This window comes from Bufo gargarizans, chromosome 7 (assembly GCF_014858855.1).
Source record: "Bufo gargarizans isolate SCDJY-AF-19 chromosome 7, ASM1485885v1, whole genome shotgun sequence".
NCBI classification, from domain to species: domain Eukaryota; kingdom Metazoa; phylum Chordata; class Amphibia; order Anura; family Bufonidae; genus Bufo; species Bufo gargarizans.
In genome coordinates, this window is record NC_058086.1 from 27190491 (window position 1) to 27205582 (window position 15092).

Below are 15092 nucleotides of genomic sequence, written 5' to 3' on the forward strand. Positions count from 1 at the left end.
TGTATGTGTGTACATTGTTCTCTGTATGTGTGTACATTGTTCTCTGCATGTGTACATTGTTCTCTGTATGTGTGTACATTGTTCTGTGTATGTGTGTACATTGTTCTCCATGTGTATTCTGTGTATGTGTGTACATTGTTCTCCATGTGTATGTGTGCACATTGTTCTCCGTGTGTATGTATGTACATTGTTCTCCGTGTGTATGTGTGCATTGTTCTCCATGTGTATGTGTGTACATTGTTCTCTGCATGTGTGTACATTGTTCTCTGTGTGTATGTGTGTACATTGTTCTCCATGTGTATGTGTGTACATTGTTCTCTGTGTGTACATTGTTCTCTGTGTGTACATTGTTCTCTGCATGTGTGTACATTGTTCTCCGTGTGTGTATGTGTGTACATTGTTCTCTGTATGTGTGTACATTGTTCTCTGCATGTGTGTACATTGTTCTCTGTGTGTATGTGTACACAGAAGATGTATGTTTGCTGTTATGATACCATTGCTGCGTTCTATATGTGCACAGTAGGATGACGATTGACATGGCACAGGGCTCTGACACCCGGTGCTTCTGCTTGTGTAGATCTGTTGTCAGCCTGCAGTACTTGTCCCCGGTGTTAAAGGTCTGTGAACATGCCTGCTGCTCGTGTTAATTGCTATGTATGGGGGAATCAGTGACTAAAAGGCACTAACACAAACAATAATTATGTATTGATCTCTGCACGCTCGCGGCTCACGTCTTTCTTTCACTTTCTTGTTGTGGACGCAGGTTTCACGAGGGAGAAATGAAGTGACGTTTCCAGCTCGCCGTGAAGATCCCATTGCCTCAGCCACCAGAGGAATCTTTACCGAAATTCTTCATTTGGCAAAAACCAAAGTGTTAGAGATGGATCTACACCGAGCCGCCTTTAAGATGGAAAACTCTTCCTTCCTTCCCAACCCGCTGGCATCTCCTGCACTGATGGTATTGGCTTCCACCGCTGAAGCCAGTCGTGATGCCTCCATACCCTGCCAGCAGCCGCGACCTTTTGGAGTGCCTGTATCCGTGGATAAAGAGGTGCACATTCCTTTTACCAATGGCTCCTACACCTTCACCTCAATGTACCACAGACAAGGTGGCGTCCCCGGAGCCTTCTCCAACCGTGACTTTCCACCTTCCCTTCTCCACCTTCATCCACAGTTTGCCCCTCCAAACTTAGACTGTTCCCCAATCAGCATGCTGAATCACAGCGGTGTGGGCGCCTTCCGACCTTTTACCTCCCCCGAGGAGCGTGAAAGCTATCAGTCTGCATTTACCCCAGCCAAACGCCTCAAGAGCTGCCATGATACGGAATCCCCGCACCTGCGATTCTCTGATGCTGACGGAAAAGAGTATGAATTTGGGACGCAGATCCCAACAGGTTCCCCTGGGGGACTTAAGGTGGACGACGCTGGGAAAAAACTGTTTGCTGTATCCGGCCTGATATCCGACAGAGAGACATCGTCAAGCCCAGAGGACAGAAACGAGAGGTGTAAGTGTTTCCAGCTCGTATTTCAGTATTTACACTGTGTAGAATTTGCCGCAGATTTGAAGTTGTGCCGATTTACATGTATCCATATAGGAACATATACTGTATGTATCATGAATGTATCCGTTCGTAGTTCCTCTATAATTATAACCTATAGTAACAAGCAGAAGAATGTAAAGTGTGTCCTGAAACCTACGATGAGCCCCCTCCTCTGCGGTGCGGCCTGCCCTCTACAACCCCTAAAGGCTGCGCCCCCATGGGATGATTTTCCATCCAACTGTTCAGTACGAATGCGCTAAAACAACTGACACATCCCATTACAATGTAACAAGATGTATCGTTCACTTTATGAGAACCCCTCAATGTATTTTTAGTTGCTTATTATTGTTTGAGGTGTCGCGTAATATGGCGTCCGCTGCGACGTTGTCCCACAATTTAATATTTTTCTAAATTAGCCTTTAAATGATACGATTGCGGCCCAAAAATTATTGGATTGTTATAGGGAAAAAGCTTCCTTAACTTTGCTGAGGCCGCCGTCTATACTTTACGATGAGAAAGGGCTCTGAGCACAAGCATTTGACACAGGTGACGGCGAGAGCTCAGGACTGGATCCTGCTGACTTTACCCGGCGAGCTTGAGATATAAAGAGAAAAAAATGACACGCACTCGCGGCTCGGATGATAAAAACTCCCACAGGAGCTTACGGGTAATTTTTAAAGCAAAGCAATAGTTCTCTTCCATTTTTTCCTCCTCAGTCAGAGTATAAATTTCTCTTCTCGCCATATAGCGAAGCTTTGGCGTTTCCGTCTTCCGTGTGGCTGTAACGTCTCCTTACGACGCCACAGAGGGTAATTGAGATGTCCTGTCTCTTTCTCTCCAGTCGAAGCTACTTTCCTGTGCTGTCGACTTGAATTAGACACCGAGTTAACTTTACGCTACTAAAAAGGATTCCGTTTAAGCCCCTTGCACCTTCCTCAATTGTTGGAGCCATAAAAACCACTTTGTCTTGTAGAATCTCAGGCAGGAGAGGAGCCGCTGTGGCCCTGCCTCACCTTCGCTGTAGCTGGGTTATAAGGTTCTTGGCCCCTGTATGGCGGAGGCCACGCGGGTGATTAGACCAAATAGTCCTGTCTGTCCGGAGGTAAAACAGAGACTGATGCATGTACAGATTTCATCCAGATTCCGTAATAAACATTATTCATTTCAAAAGTAATGACCCCCTGCAGCAGCAAAGTGCAAATGCAATCTGCTGAAATACCGTGGCGCGATTCTGGCCATCGGTTGATGTGTGACGTCTAGGTGTGGCTGCTGGGTCTTTACTGTTAGGGGTGGAATAGGCCGGCGCATAGTTATATAATAATAATAATAATAGTGGTTTTCTTTATTAGTAATTAAGGAGTTAATTTACCAGATTCCCTCCATCTCGCTGCAGCGGGGCGCACATACAGTACTGACTGTACAAGCGTGACCCCAGAGCTCCTGACTGTGGACGTGGGTGAATTTCCTGGCGAGCCCGGGACAGGGAAAAAAGTGCAGTTGGGAGCCCATCTGCCCGAACTTGGCTGGGGTTGGCTATTTCTGTGCCAGGTTCATGTCCTGAATGTCTAATCAGTGACTGCACGTCGATGGGGGAAGTCACTTACCCACCAGCATGATCACCTCTGAAATCACGTGCAGTCCTAGCCGCCGTCCCCTTTGTGTTTATGTTAACGCATTTTAGGCCTGAGAAGAAAAGAGGATTCGGAGGGTGTCAGATAGGACAGGGCTGCGGCCCGGACATACTCACACCAGTCCTAGAAAATTATTTTCCCTTCCTGTAAAATTTGTTCAGTTCTCATGAAAGTGAAAAATAAAAAAAATAAAGTTAGGTTTTTATGTTTTAGGAGTTAGGAAAACTTTGATTGGTGCGGAGAAGTCAGGAACAACACGCTTCCCGCAATAGATGTGATTGACGGCTGCACTGGTCGCATTGTATCACGGCGAGGAGTCATTGTGCTAATGATGGCGGATGCCTCTTATGTCATCACCTTGGTATGAACCGCAGTGAGTGTATCGGTGGTGAGAGCGACATTCCTGCAGGAGAATATAAGGACCCTGCTTCCTTCCTGACAAGCAGGAGGGCTCGACTGCAAAACCCTAAAGAGTGACAAGGTCAGGAGGATTCCCACTATTTAAAGGGACAGCACTTTGGTGAACGTAGGATTTTAGGTTATCACCCACATAATAACTTATGGGCTGTGGAATATAGGCGAGGAGGACAGGTGGCGGGTGCGAATGTGTAGAGCATCTCATCTGGTGGAATCTTTTTAAGCAGTTTGGACCGTGGGCAGGACATCGGGGTGACTGAGCGGAGACGGATTTTCTTGTCACTTTCTTCAAACACGTAGTGATTGCCGTCATCGCTCTGTAGGGATATTCTGATATGTTTTATACGTTTAGGTTAAGTACATGTAAATGTGTAAAATAAAGTATGTGAATATGTTACAAAAAAAACTAAAACTGCAGGGACCAGAAAGTCTATGTGAGACCTGAGGCTTCATGTGTATGACCCCCTCCCTGAGGCTTCATGTGGATGACCCCCTCCCCGAGGCTTCATGTGGGTGACCCCCTCCCCGAGGCTTCATGTGGGTGACCCCCTCCCCGAGGCTTCATGTGGGTGACCCCCTCCCCGAGGCTTCATGTGGGTGACCCCCTCCCCGAGGCTTCATGTGGATGAACCCCTCCCCGAGGCTTCATGTGGGTGACCCCCTCCCCGAGGCTTCATGTGGGTGACCCCCTCCCCGAGGCTTCATGTGGATGACCCTCTCCCCGAGGCTTCATGTGGGTGACCCCCTCCCTGAGGCTTCATGTGGATGACCCCCTCCCCGAGGCTTCATGTGGGTGACCCCCTCCCCGAGGCTTCATGTGGATGACCCCCTCCCCGAGGCTTCATGTGGGTGACCCCCTCCCCGAGGCTTCATGTGGGTGACCCCCTCCCCGAGGCTTCATGTGGGTGACCCCCTCCCCGAGGCTTCATGTGGGTGACCCCCTCCCCGAGGCTTCATGTGGGTGACCCCCTCCCCGAGGCTTCATGTGGATGACCCCCTCCCCGAGGCTTCATGTGGATGACCCCCTCCCCGAGGCTTGATGTGGATGACCCCCTCCTGGTATGTCCTGCCTGTAGCGGCAGCCTCCTCATATGCTTCCATCCTGGTCTCCAGCTGCCGGGTTGAGCGCGAGCTTCATTTCCCGGCACAAGTGTTGTGCTAATTACAGCGCCTGGCAGTGGCCTGAGCAGCACTTAACCAGATGTTGTGATGGTGGCGGCTCCCGTCCTGTAACCGTCTCCTGCATTCAGTCGCCCTTTTCACGCCTGCAGACTATTCACCAGCACAGCAGAGGAAATCTCTCTTCTCCTCTTCTTATGCAAAGCACAAGCTCCGTCCTGGAATATGCAAATCACTTTTTAATTCACTCTTTTCCTGCTGCACTTTCGCTCTTGCACCGGACGGGTTAAACCGATGCCTGTAATTGCCAACATCATCATCATTATTATCTTCATTAGGGGCATCCAGCATGTTATGGCCGCCCGGGGATGGCAGCTCCATTTCCAGTACAGATCTGCTGTACAGAGTTTGGACGTTGTTCATTGGGATGGGATTTATTTATTTTTTGCTTTGTTTGATTTTTTTATGTTGGAAAATTTCATGTTCAGCCCGTGGCCTCTTTATAGCTCAGGATCACTGAATGATGACCGCAGGAGAGGAAAGGGTTAACCTAGGGGATCAGTGATGACATTGATTGAAGGAGGATGATTGGGCCTTAATGTGCCCGACTGGACGGTCCCACTGACTGTTATTACAGGACATTCATTATTGATAGCAGACAAGATGGCTGCCATACGCATCTCCCCTCTGCCGCGGTAACGGACAGTATTAGGACATCCAAAACAAGTAACAATAATGTAATTAAGAATCAGACAGAAAATATGATGCGGACCCCAAATCAATTTCTGCAGACAGGTGTTATTCATTCTTGAGCCCCTAGGGGGCGACAGTTATCCCCAGGAGCTAGGCAGGGCCTGAGCATGTCCGAAGGTGATGGCTGCACTCACATGCTCAGGCCCTGCCTAGCTCAACCGTATATGTCGTTATATTTCACGGCTGACAAATATTTTACCGGAATAAACGGTGCGTCATCCGAGTCTCTCCGGCCGCAAAACTTCCAATTTAGATGCACGTTCTATGAATCATCCCCACTCTGCAGATCCTTGGCCATATTGTCCCATTCTGGGTAGATGAATCTCCGCCATCAGGAGGATACGAAGGTTAACGGGCCAGGTGTCTGAAATTCCATCAGTCTGGACATGAAATCAGGTTCAGCTCCAGTTTTGTAGATTATCAGGATAGATCAGCCTTAGGCCTCATGCAAACGGCGGGTCGGCAATCCATGGCCGTTGGCCCTGTGCACCCCGCATCACGGCATGCGGACCCATTAACTTGAATGGGTCCGCAATTCCGGAGATGCGGAACGGAGTCACAGAACGGAACACCGAAAGCACTACGGATGGCTTCCGTGGTGTTTCTTTCCGTGGTTCTGCACCGCAAAAAAATATGACATGTCATATTTTTTTGGGGTGCGGACATACCACGGACCCATTCAAGTTAAATGGGTCCAGCCCGCTGCACAGATGTTGCCCGTGCATTGGGGACCGCAATGCATGGAACGGCCGCCCAACGGCCATGTGCATGAGGCCTTACTTAAAGGGCTTGTCTAGTTTAATGTAAATGACATTAAAGGGGTACTCCTACCTTGGAATGACCTCTCCAACCTCCTCTGCCTTGGACTCCGCGGTTGGAACTACAGAAACAACATAGCGCGGCCTACTTGACTGTTTCCATAGTTCGGACCCCCTCTGACTGCATCATCCAGTTGAGAGGGGGTCCCCATTCTAGAGATAGATGTGGGGTTAGTTAGATATGTCATAAATGTTTGAAATCAGAATACCCCTTTAAAAGGGTCAGCCAGCTTCCCCCTAACAGCTGAGGGCTTGTCACAATGTATCAGTGCGGGTGAGGATTGTCCACTCTGATACTTTGTAACAAACCCTCAGCTGTGTGAACAGAACTAGATCAAGACATGTTTTCAATCACTGGATGGAATCAGGAATGTTTCCATTCACTAGCAGCAAACAGATGTCTTGAAAAGGTTAGATATTGAAACCCAAAGTATGTGTTGATGCTGGAGGGACAGCCGGTGACAGCAGAAGCCGCGTCCAGTCACATTTTATGATTTTGTCACCCACCAGACTTTCTCATTGACGTTTTTGTAGCCGAAAGCTGCTGACATGCGGCGTGCGCGGCCGAGAGCGCTGGCGGCTGATTTACGTCCATCACAGTTTCCTTCTCTTGGTTTTAAGACCTTTTTTACTATTATTATTTTTTTTTAGGTTTGATCTTCCAGGAATTTTCTTTTATTTCTTTACAGTTTTCTCCCCGGTTTGTAATTTTGTGTGATTTTTTTTTTTTTGCCCATTTATAATACAATAAAACCTCAGAAGATGATGTGTGTACAGGAGCGGCGCTGACTTTGGGCGTTAGGTTCTTACCGTAATGTACCATCGTTATGTGGCGACTGAGGCGATACAGTGTATCCAGGGGAACCGGGAGGCTTGTTACATTGTAACCTTTCTGCTCCGTAAAACTTGGATGATGCCATTTATTCTTCACGATGGTTAAAATGAAATGATCGTTTTTAAAATAACAATTACTTCTAAGTCTGTGGGAGGAACGGCGAGGAGTAACAGAGCGCGCCATCCGCCCGCGGCGCCGCACTAATTACCGATCAGAGCCCACCTCCGCACGCTTTCCTTCTGTCTACAGATCTCATTGATTTCTGCACAGATCAGTTCTGTCAGGATCCAGAATCAAACGGACCTGACTTATGGCTTCATGTTAAGGTCAGCGGTGATTGGACAACTTCTTGCGGAAACCGCGCTGTGGTCGGGGCCATCCTAAGGCAGATCTTGCTTGGCGCTATAAATATGGCTGCCCACGTGGTCTTCATGGCGGCTGGACCTCTCCACAATAAACTACGCTCAGTCATACTCATGTAGACATCGAAGCCCAGAGCAGCCAATCAGATTCAAGCTCTCATTTTTCCGAGGTATTTTGGAAGATGAAAGCAGCGTCCTGATTGGTCACTTATTCCGTGCTCTAGTTTTGATAAATCTCCTCCTTTGCCTGTTCCTGGGATCAGACTCGTTCCTGTCATCCCCTCCATGGTCACAACCATCCTGACGTCCATCACTCAGCGGCTCCAGGGTTTCCCCCCCTTCCTGGTTTGAAGCACAAATTCCAAGGTTTTAAGGTCACGGAGATAGGATCAGCTGACTGATCGCACGGCGCAACCTGACCAAGTGATTCGGCTTTCCCTGATGATTTTTACAGTTTACGGTTACGTTTTTTACAGTTTCGTGTAGTAAACGATGAAGAAGGGGGTGAAAAAAACCATCAGCGTCCTGCAGAAGAAAATGTCCAACTTGTGCCATACATGAGCCCCATTACTAGGGTTTTCAGTGAGATATCATTTAATGATGGTCACTCTTCCGTTATCCTCATATGGAGGACCCCAGAGCTGGGAGCTGTAGTGCGTCTCACACTGGCAGGCCTGACTCTACTTCTAGTGCAGTGCAGGGAAAATACAGCAAAGGGCCCAATGAGACCCCCACGATCAGCCCGTCAGCCGCAGATACTAAGGGTCCCTCTAAAGGGATGACGTATACATATCGGAGCGCTCATTGAGGGCATTGTCCATAAGACGTCACCATAACTGTAACGTGAAAACCGCAATCGGAAGATCTGACATATATAATATATGAAGGGGCGGATTGGCCATAGACCTTACAAGGAAATGTCCTGGTGGGCCGATGCCCAGGGGGCCGCCAGTGGAAGTTTTTGGGGCAGTATTTTGTGATGGACTGTGGTATTTGGCTCTGTGGTGTGATTTCCAGGTTCCTCTGGTGCTGGGTGGACATCCCCTTTAGGGCTCGTGTGCTGCCCGTTTCTGTATTGCGGACCGCATTTGCAGATCTGCAATACACGGGCACTGTTCCGTGTGCATTCCGCATCACTGATGCAGACCCATTCACTTGACCGGATCCGCAAATCCGGAATGGAAGCACGGAACAGAACACAATAGAATGCTTCCTGGGGTTCTGTTCCGTGCCTCCGCACCGCAGAAAGATAGAACATGCTCTATCTTTTAGCGGAACGGAAGGATCGTGGACCCATTCAAGTGAATGGGTCCACGATCCCCATGCGGCTGCCCTTAAGCAGATCAGATATGTGTTCCAGCAGATTTCTATTAGACGGGTACTGGTCAGAAGGTGGGCTGAATGTATCAGTGATGTATCACGTCTATGCTCCGTGCCTCCACTTTCTAGTATGGAGACGTTCCGACGCATCCCCTCGTTCCTCCATATGTTGTGTTACGACTGTGCTTTATCCTAGGAACCATTGCAGGTTCGCTCCGAGGAGGTCATCTGGGTGAGACCAGTGGTTGCAGTGACGGGACCTTGGTCACAGTGCTGCACGCTCTCCATGTCCTCGCTCTCGTCTTCCTGGCTCCTTCTTGGCCTCTGACTGTCCATAAGTCGCTGTCGTCCTGAGAGGGACAGTAATGTTATTCTGTCAATATCTTTGCCATGGAGATAAAACTCCGCGCGGGGCCTCTGTCCACACAAATCACTCAACGGCTCAGGAACAAGCAAGGAGAGAGATGTCAATATGTGCGAGAAATGCTAATTATGGCTTTTAGTGACATCCAGTGACAAATTGGTCCGGGACGCAGGCGCCAGGGGTTAAACGAGACGACTGAGCGAACCTGCTGCAGGTGTCGGCCTAGTCACTTCATCTCTTTCCTGCTGGATACAATGCATCACACGAGCCACAAGAAGCTTTGATGCAGAATATCGGCTTCTACTTTACTTCCTAAGAGGGACTATTGCAAATTGGATGAGCGGCGCCCGAGGAGAGAGGACACGCTCATTTGTCAAACAGCAAAAGACAAATAAAAGCAGAGAGAATTGCAGGGGGGGCACAATGACTTCACCCACAGGACAACAATGTGTTATCTGCTGGCTGGAGATAGCAGACAGCGTGCGCAGCAATACAACGTATTCCATGTATGACACAACAGTGACCGGAGCGTCAGCCGCGAGACGTCACCGCGCAGCGAGCAGATCCGATGTCACTGCCCCGTGGATGAGAGAAAGAAGCAGTGAGAGTCTCACCGAATGCTGTATACATGGAGACACTGTCTGCACCGTTTGTTTCTTGCATTGTTATCCTTGGAAATGTATTGAGTATTTTTAATAAAAAAAACATAATTATTCAAATTACTCCAAAATTGCAACAAAGACACATGCACTCAGTAATTTACATTATATATCAGAGCTGGAGCGTTATAAGAGGAGCGGCTGATATCAGTCACATATGATGTAATGTCTGGAGGTTATATCAGCGCTGGAGCGTTATAATAGGAGCGGCTGATATCAGTCACATATGATGTAATGTCTCTGGAGGTTATATCAGCTCTGGAGCGTTATAAGAGGAGCGGCCGATATCAGTCACATGTGATGTAATGTCTGGAGGTTATATCAGTGCTGGAGCGATATAAGAGGAGCGGCTGATATCAGTCACATAGGATGTAATGTCTGGAGGTTATATCAGCGCTGGAGCGTTATAAGAGGAGCGGCTGATATCGGTCACATATGATATAATGTCTCTGGAGGTTATATCAGCGCTGGAGCGTTATAAGAGGAGCGGCTGATATCAGTCACATATGATATAATGTCTCTGGAGGTTATATCAGTGCTGGAGCGTTATAAGAGGAGCGGCTGATATCAGTCACATATGATGTAATGTCTGGAGGTTATATCAGTGCTGGAGCGTTATAAGAGGAGCAGCTGATATCAGTCACATAGGATGCAATGTCTCTGGAGGTTATATCAGCGCTGGAGCGTTATAAGAGGAGCGGCTGATATCAGTCACATATGATGTAATGTCTCTGGAGGTTATATCAGCGCTGGAGCGTTATAAGAGGAGCGGCTGATATCAGTCACATAGGATGCAATGTCTCTGGAGGTTATATCAGCGCTGGAGCGTTATAAGAGGAGCAGCTGATATCAGTCACATAGGATGCAATGTCTCTGGAGGTTATATCAGCGCTGGAGCGTTATAAGAGGAGCGGCTGATATCAGTCACATATGATGTAATGTCTCTGGAGGTTATATCAGCGCTGGAGCGTTATAAGAGGAGCGGCTGATATCAGTCACATAGGATGCAATGTCTCTGGAGGTTATATCAGCGCTGGAGCGTTATAAGAGGAGCGGCTGATATCGGTCACATATGATGTAATGTCTCTGGAGGTTATATCAGTGCTGGAGCGTTATAAGAGGAGCGGCTGATATCGGTCACATATGATGTAATGTCTCTGGAGGTTATATCAGTGCTGGAGCGTTATAAGAGGAGCGGCCGATATCAGTCACATGTGATGTAATGTCTCTGGAGGTTATATCAGCGCTGGAGCGTTATAATAGGAGCGGCTGATATCGGTCACATATGATATAATGTCTCTGGAGGTTATATCAGTGCTGGAGCGTTATAAGAGGAGCGGCTGATATCAGTCACATATGATGTAATGTCTGGAGGTTATATCAGTGCTGGAGCGTTATAAGAGGAGCGGCCGATATCAGTCACATGTGATGTAATGTCTCTGGAGGTTATATCAGTGCTGGAGCGTTATAAGAGGAGTGGCTGATATCAGTCACATATGATGTAATGTCTCTGGAGGTTATATCAGTGCTGGAGCGTTATAAGAGGAGTGGCTGATATCAGTCACATAGGATGTAATGTCTCTGGAGGTTATATCAGTGCTGGAGCGTTATAAGAGGAGCGGCTGATATCAGTCACATATGATGTAATGTCTGGAGGTTATATCAGCGCTGGAGCGTTATAAGAGGAGCGGCTGATATCAGTCACATGTTATGTAATGTCTCTGGAGGTTATATCAGTCACATGTGATGTAATGTCTGGAGGTTATATCAGCGCTGGAGCGTTATAAGAGGAGCGGCTGATATCAGTCACATATGATGTAATGTCTGGAGGTTATATCAGCTCTGGAGCGTTATAAGAGGAGCGGCTGATATCAGTCACATGATGTAATGTCTCTGGAGGTTATATCAGCGCTGGAGCGTTATAAGGGGAGCGGCTGATATCAGTCACATATGATGTAATGTCTGGAGGTTATATCAGTGCTGGAGCGTTATAAGAGGAGCGGCTGATATCAGTCACATGTGATGTAATGTCTCTGGAGGTTATATAAGTGCTGGAGCGTTATAAGAGGAGCGGCTGATATCAGTCACATATGATGTAATGTCTGGAGGTTATATCAGCGCTGGAGCGTTATAAGAGGAGCGGCTGATATCAGTCACATGATGTAATGTCTCTGGAGGTTATATCAGTACTGGAGCATTATAAGAGGAGCGGCTGATATCAGTCACATATGATGTAATGTCTGGAGGCTATATCAGTGCTGGAGCGTTATAAGAGGAGCGGCTGATATCAGTCACATGTGATGTAATGTCTCTGGAGGTTATATCAGTACTGGAGAATTAAATACTGGTTAAATATTATATAATATATTATATTCTCCTGTCCTACAGTCATCCTCTCCTCTGAAATGGCCGATAACAGGGGGCAATAGACTGTATTCTCCTGTCCTACAGTCATCCTCTCCCCTGACATGGCTGATAACAGGGGGCAATAGACTGTATTCTCCTGTCCTACAGTCATCCTCCCCCTGAAATGGCTGATAACAGGGGGCAATAGATTGTATTCTCCTGTCCTACAGTCATCCTCTCCCCTGAAATGGCTGATAACAGGAGGCAATAGACTGTATTCTCCTGTCCTACATTCATCCTCTCCCCTGAAATGGCTGATAACAGGGGGCAGTAGACTGTATTCTCCTGTCCTACAGTCATCCTCTCCCCTGACATGTCTGATAACAGGGAGCAATAGACTGTATTCTCCTGTCCTACAGTCATCCTCTCCTCTGAAATGGCTGATAACAGGGGGCAATAGACTGTATTCTCCTGTCCTACATTCATCCTCTCCCCTGAAATGGCTGATAACAGGGGGCAATAGACTGTATTCTCCTGTCCTACAGTCATCCTCTCCCCTGAAATGGCTGATAACAGGGAGCAATAGACTGTATTCTCCTGTCCTACAGTCATCCTCTCCCCTGAAATGGCTGATAACAGGGAGCAATAGACTGTATTCTCCTGTCCTACAGTCATCCTCTCCCCTGAAATGGCTGATAACAGGGGCAATAGACTGTATTCTCCTGTCCTACAGTCATCCTCTCCCCTGAAATGGCTGATAACAGGGGGCAATAGACTGTATTCTCCTGTCCTACAGTCATCCTCTCCTCTGAAATGGCCGATAACAGGGGCAATAGACTGTATTCTCCTGTCCTACAGTCATCCTCTCCTCTGAAATGGCTGATAACAGGGGGCAATAGACTGTATTCTCCTGTCCTACAGTCATCCTCTCCCCTGAAATGGCTGATAACAGGGGGCAATAGACTGTATTCTCCTGTCCTACAGTCATCCTCTCCCTTAAAATGGCCTGATAACAGGGAGCAATAGACTGTATTCTCCTGTCCTACAGTCATCCTCTCCCCTGAAATGGCTGATAACAGGGGGCAATAGACTGTATTCTCCTGTCCTACAGTCATCCTCTCCCCTGAAATGGCTGATAACAGGGGGCAATAGACTGTATTCTCCTGTCCTACAGTCATCCTCTCCCCTGAAATGGCTGATAACAGGAGGCAATAGACTGTATTCTCCTGTCCTACAGTCATCCTCTCCCTGAAATGGCTGATAACAGGGAGCAATAGACTGTATTCTCCTGTCCTACAGTCATCCTCTCCCCTGAAATGGCTGATAACAGGGAGCAATAGACTGTATTCTCCTGTCCTACAGTCATCCTCTCCCCTGAAATGGCTGATAACAGGGGGCAATAGACTGTATTCTCCTGTCCTACAGTCATCCTCTCCCCTGAAATGGCTGATAACAGGGAGCAATAGACTGTATTCTCCTGTCCTACAGTCATCCTCTCCCCTGAAATGGCTGATAACAGGGAGCAATAGACTGTATTCTCCTGTCCTACAGTCATCCTCTCCTCTGAAATGGCTGATAACAGGGGCAATAGACTGTATTCTCCTGTCCTACAGTCATCCTCTCCCCTGAAATGGCTGATAACAGGGGGCAATAGACTGTATTCTCCTGTCCTACAGTCATCCTCTCCCCTGAAATGGCTGATAACAGGGGAGCAATAGACTGTATTCTCCTGTCCTACAGTCATCCTCTCCCTGAAATGGCTGATAACAGGGGGCAATAGACTGTATTCTCCTGTCCTACAGTCATCCTCTCCCCTGAAATGGCTGATAACAGGGGGCAATCCTGTCCTACAGTCATCCTCTCCCCTGAAATGGCTGATAACAGGGGGCAGTAGACTGTATTCTCCTGTCCTACAGTCATCCTCTCCCCTGAAATTGGCTGATAACAGGGAGCAATAGACTGTATTATGGACAGAACACAGATTGCAGATTTATTGTCTTCCTAATGTCACCGCGTGGGAAACCTTTTTTTTCCAGCCCTAGAACCAGGGTGTTACTCCTCCTGATAATGTGTCCTCCCACACGTCTCCTGTCAGCAGAATCCAGCAATCCATCACACACTGGAGCTATCGATCTCCAGCTGCCAGGTCCTGTCTGCTGTGCTGGGGAATCTGTGAGTCCGGCTGTCAGTCAGTGTGTTCGTTCGTATATGTGTGGGAGCATGTACAGTATGTGCCGCCAGTGGTAACACATCCACTCTGGCAGTTACACATATGTTTTTGTAGTCAGACATCCACCCTGGCAGCCACACATTTGCTCTGGCGGTCCCACATTTGCTCTGGCGGTCCCACATTTGCTCTGGCGGTCCCACATTTGCTCTGGCGGTCGCACATTTGCTCTGGCGGTCGCACATTTGCTTGCTCTGGTGGTTGCACATTTGCTTGCTCTGGCGGTCGCACATTTGCTTGCTCTGGCGGTCGCACATTTGCTTGCTCTAGCGGTCGCACATTTGCTTGCTCTGGCGGTCCCACATTTGCTCTGGCGGCCCCACATTTGCTCTGGCGGTCCCACATTTGCTCTGGCGGTCGCACATTTGCTCTGGCGGTCGCACATTTGCTCTGGCAGTCCCACATTTGCTCTGGCGGTTGCACATTTGCTCTGGCGGTTGCACATTTGCTCTGGCGGTCACACATTTGCTCTGGCAGTCCCACATTTGCTCTGGCTGTCCCACATTTGCTCTGGCGGTCACACATTTGCTCTGGCGGTCGCACATTTGCTCTGGCGGTCGCACATTTGCTCTGGCGGTCGCACATTTGCTCTGGCGGTCCCACATTTGCTCTGGCGGTTGCACATTCGCTCTGGCGGTTGCACATTTGCTCTGGCGGTCGCACATTTGCTCTGGCGGTCGCACATTTGCGGTGTGAGAAG

At 48.3% G+C, this 15092-nt stretch overlaps 1 protein-coding gene across 3 annotated transcripts in view; it reads left to right on the forward strand.

Moving 5' to 3' along the window:
* Nucleotides 1-880: 880 nt before the first annotated feature.
* Nucleotides 881-15092, forward strand: part of RNF220 (ring finger protein 220) — a 187198-nt gene continuing 172986 nt past the window's right edge. For all 3 annotated transcript variants that reach the window (XM_044301093.1, XM_044301092.1, XM_044301094.1), the window contains exon 1: nt 881-1505. In XM_044301093.1, coding sequence (XP_044157028.1) covers nt 881-1505 — 625 coding nt within the window. The remainder of the gene's footprint in view (nt 1506-15092) is intronic.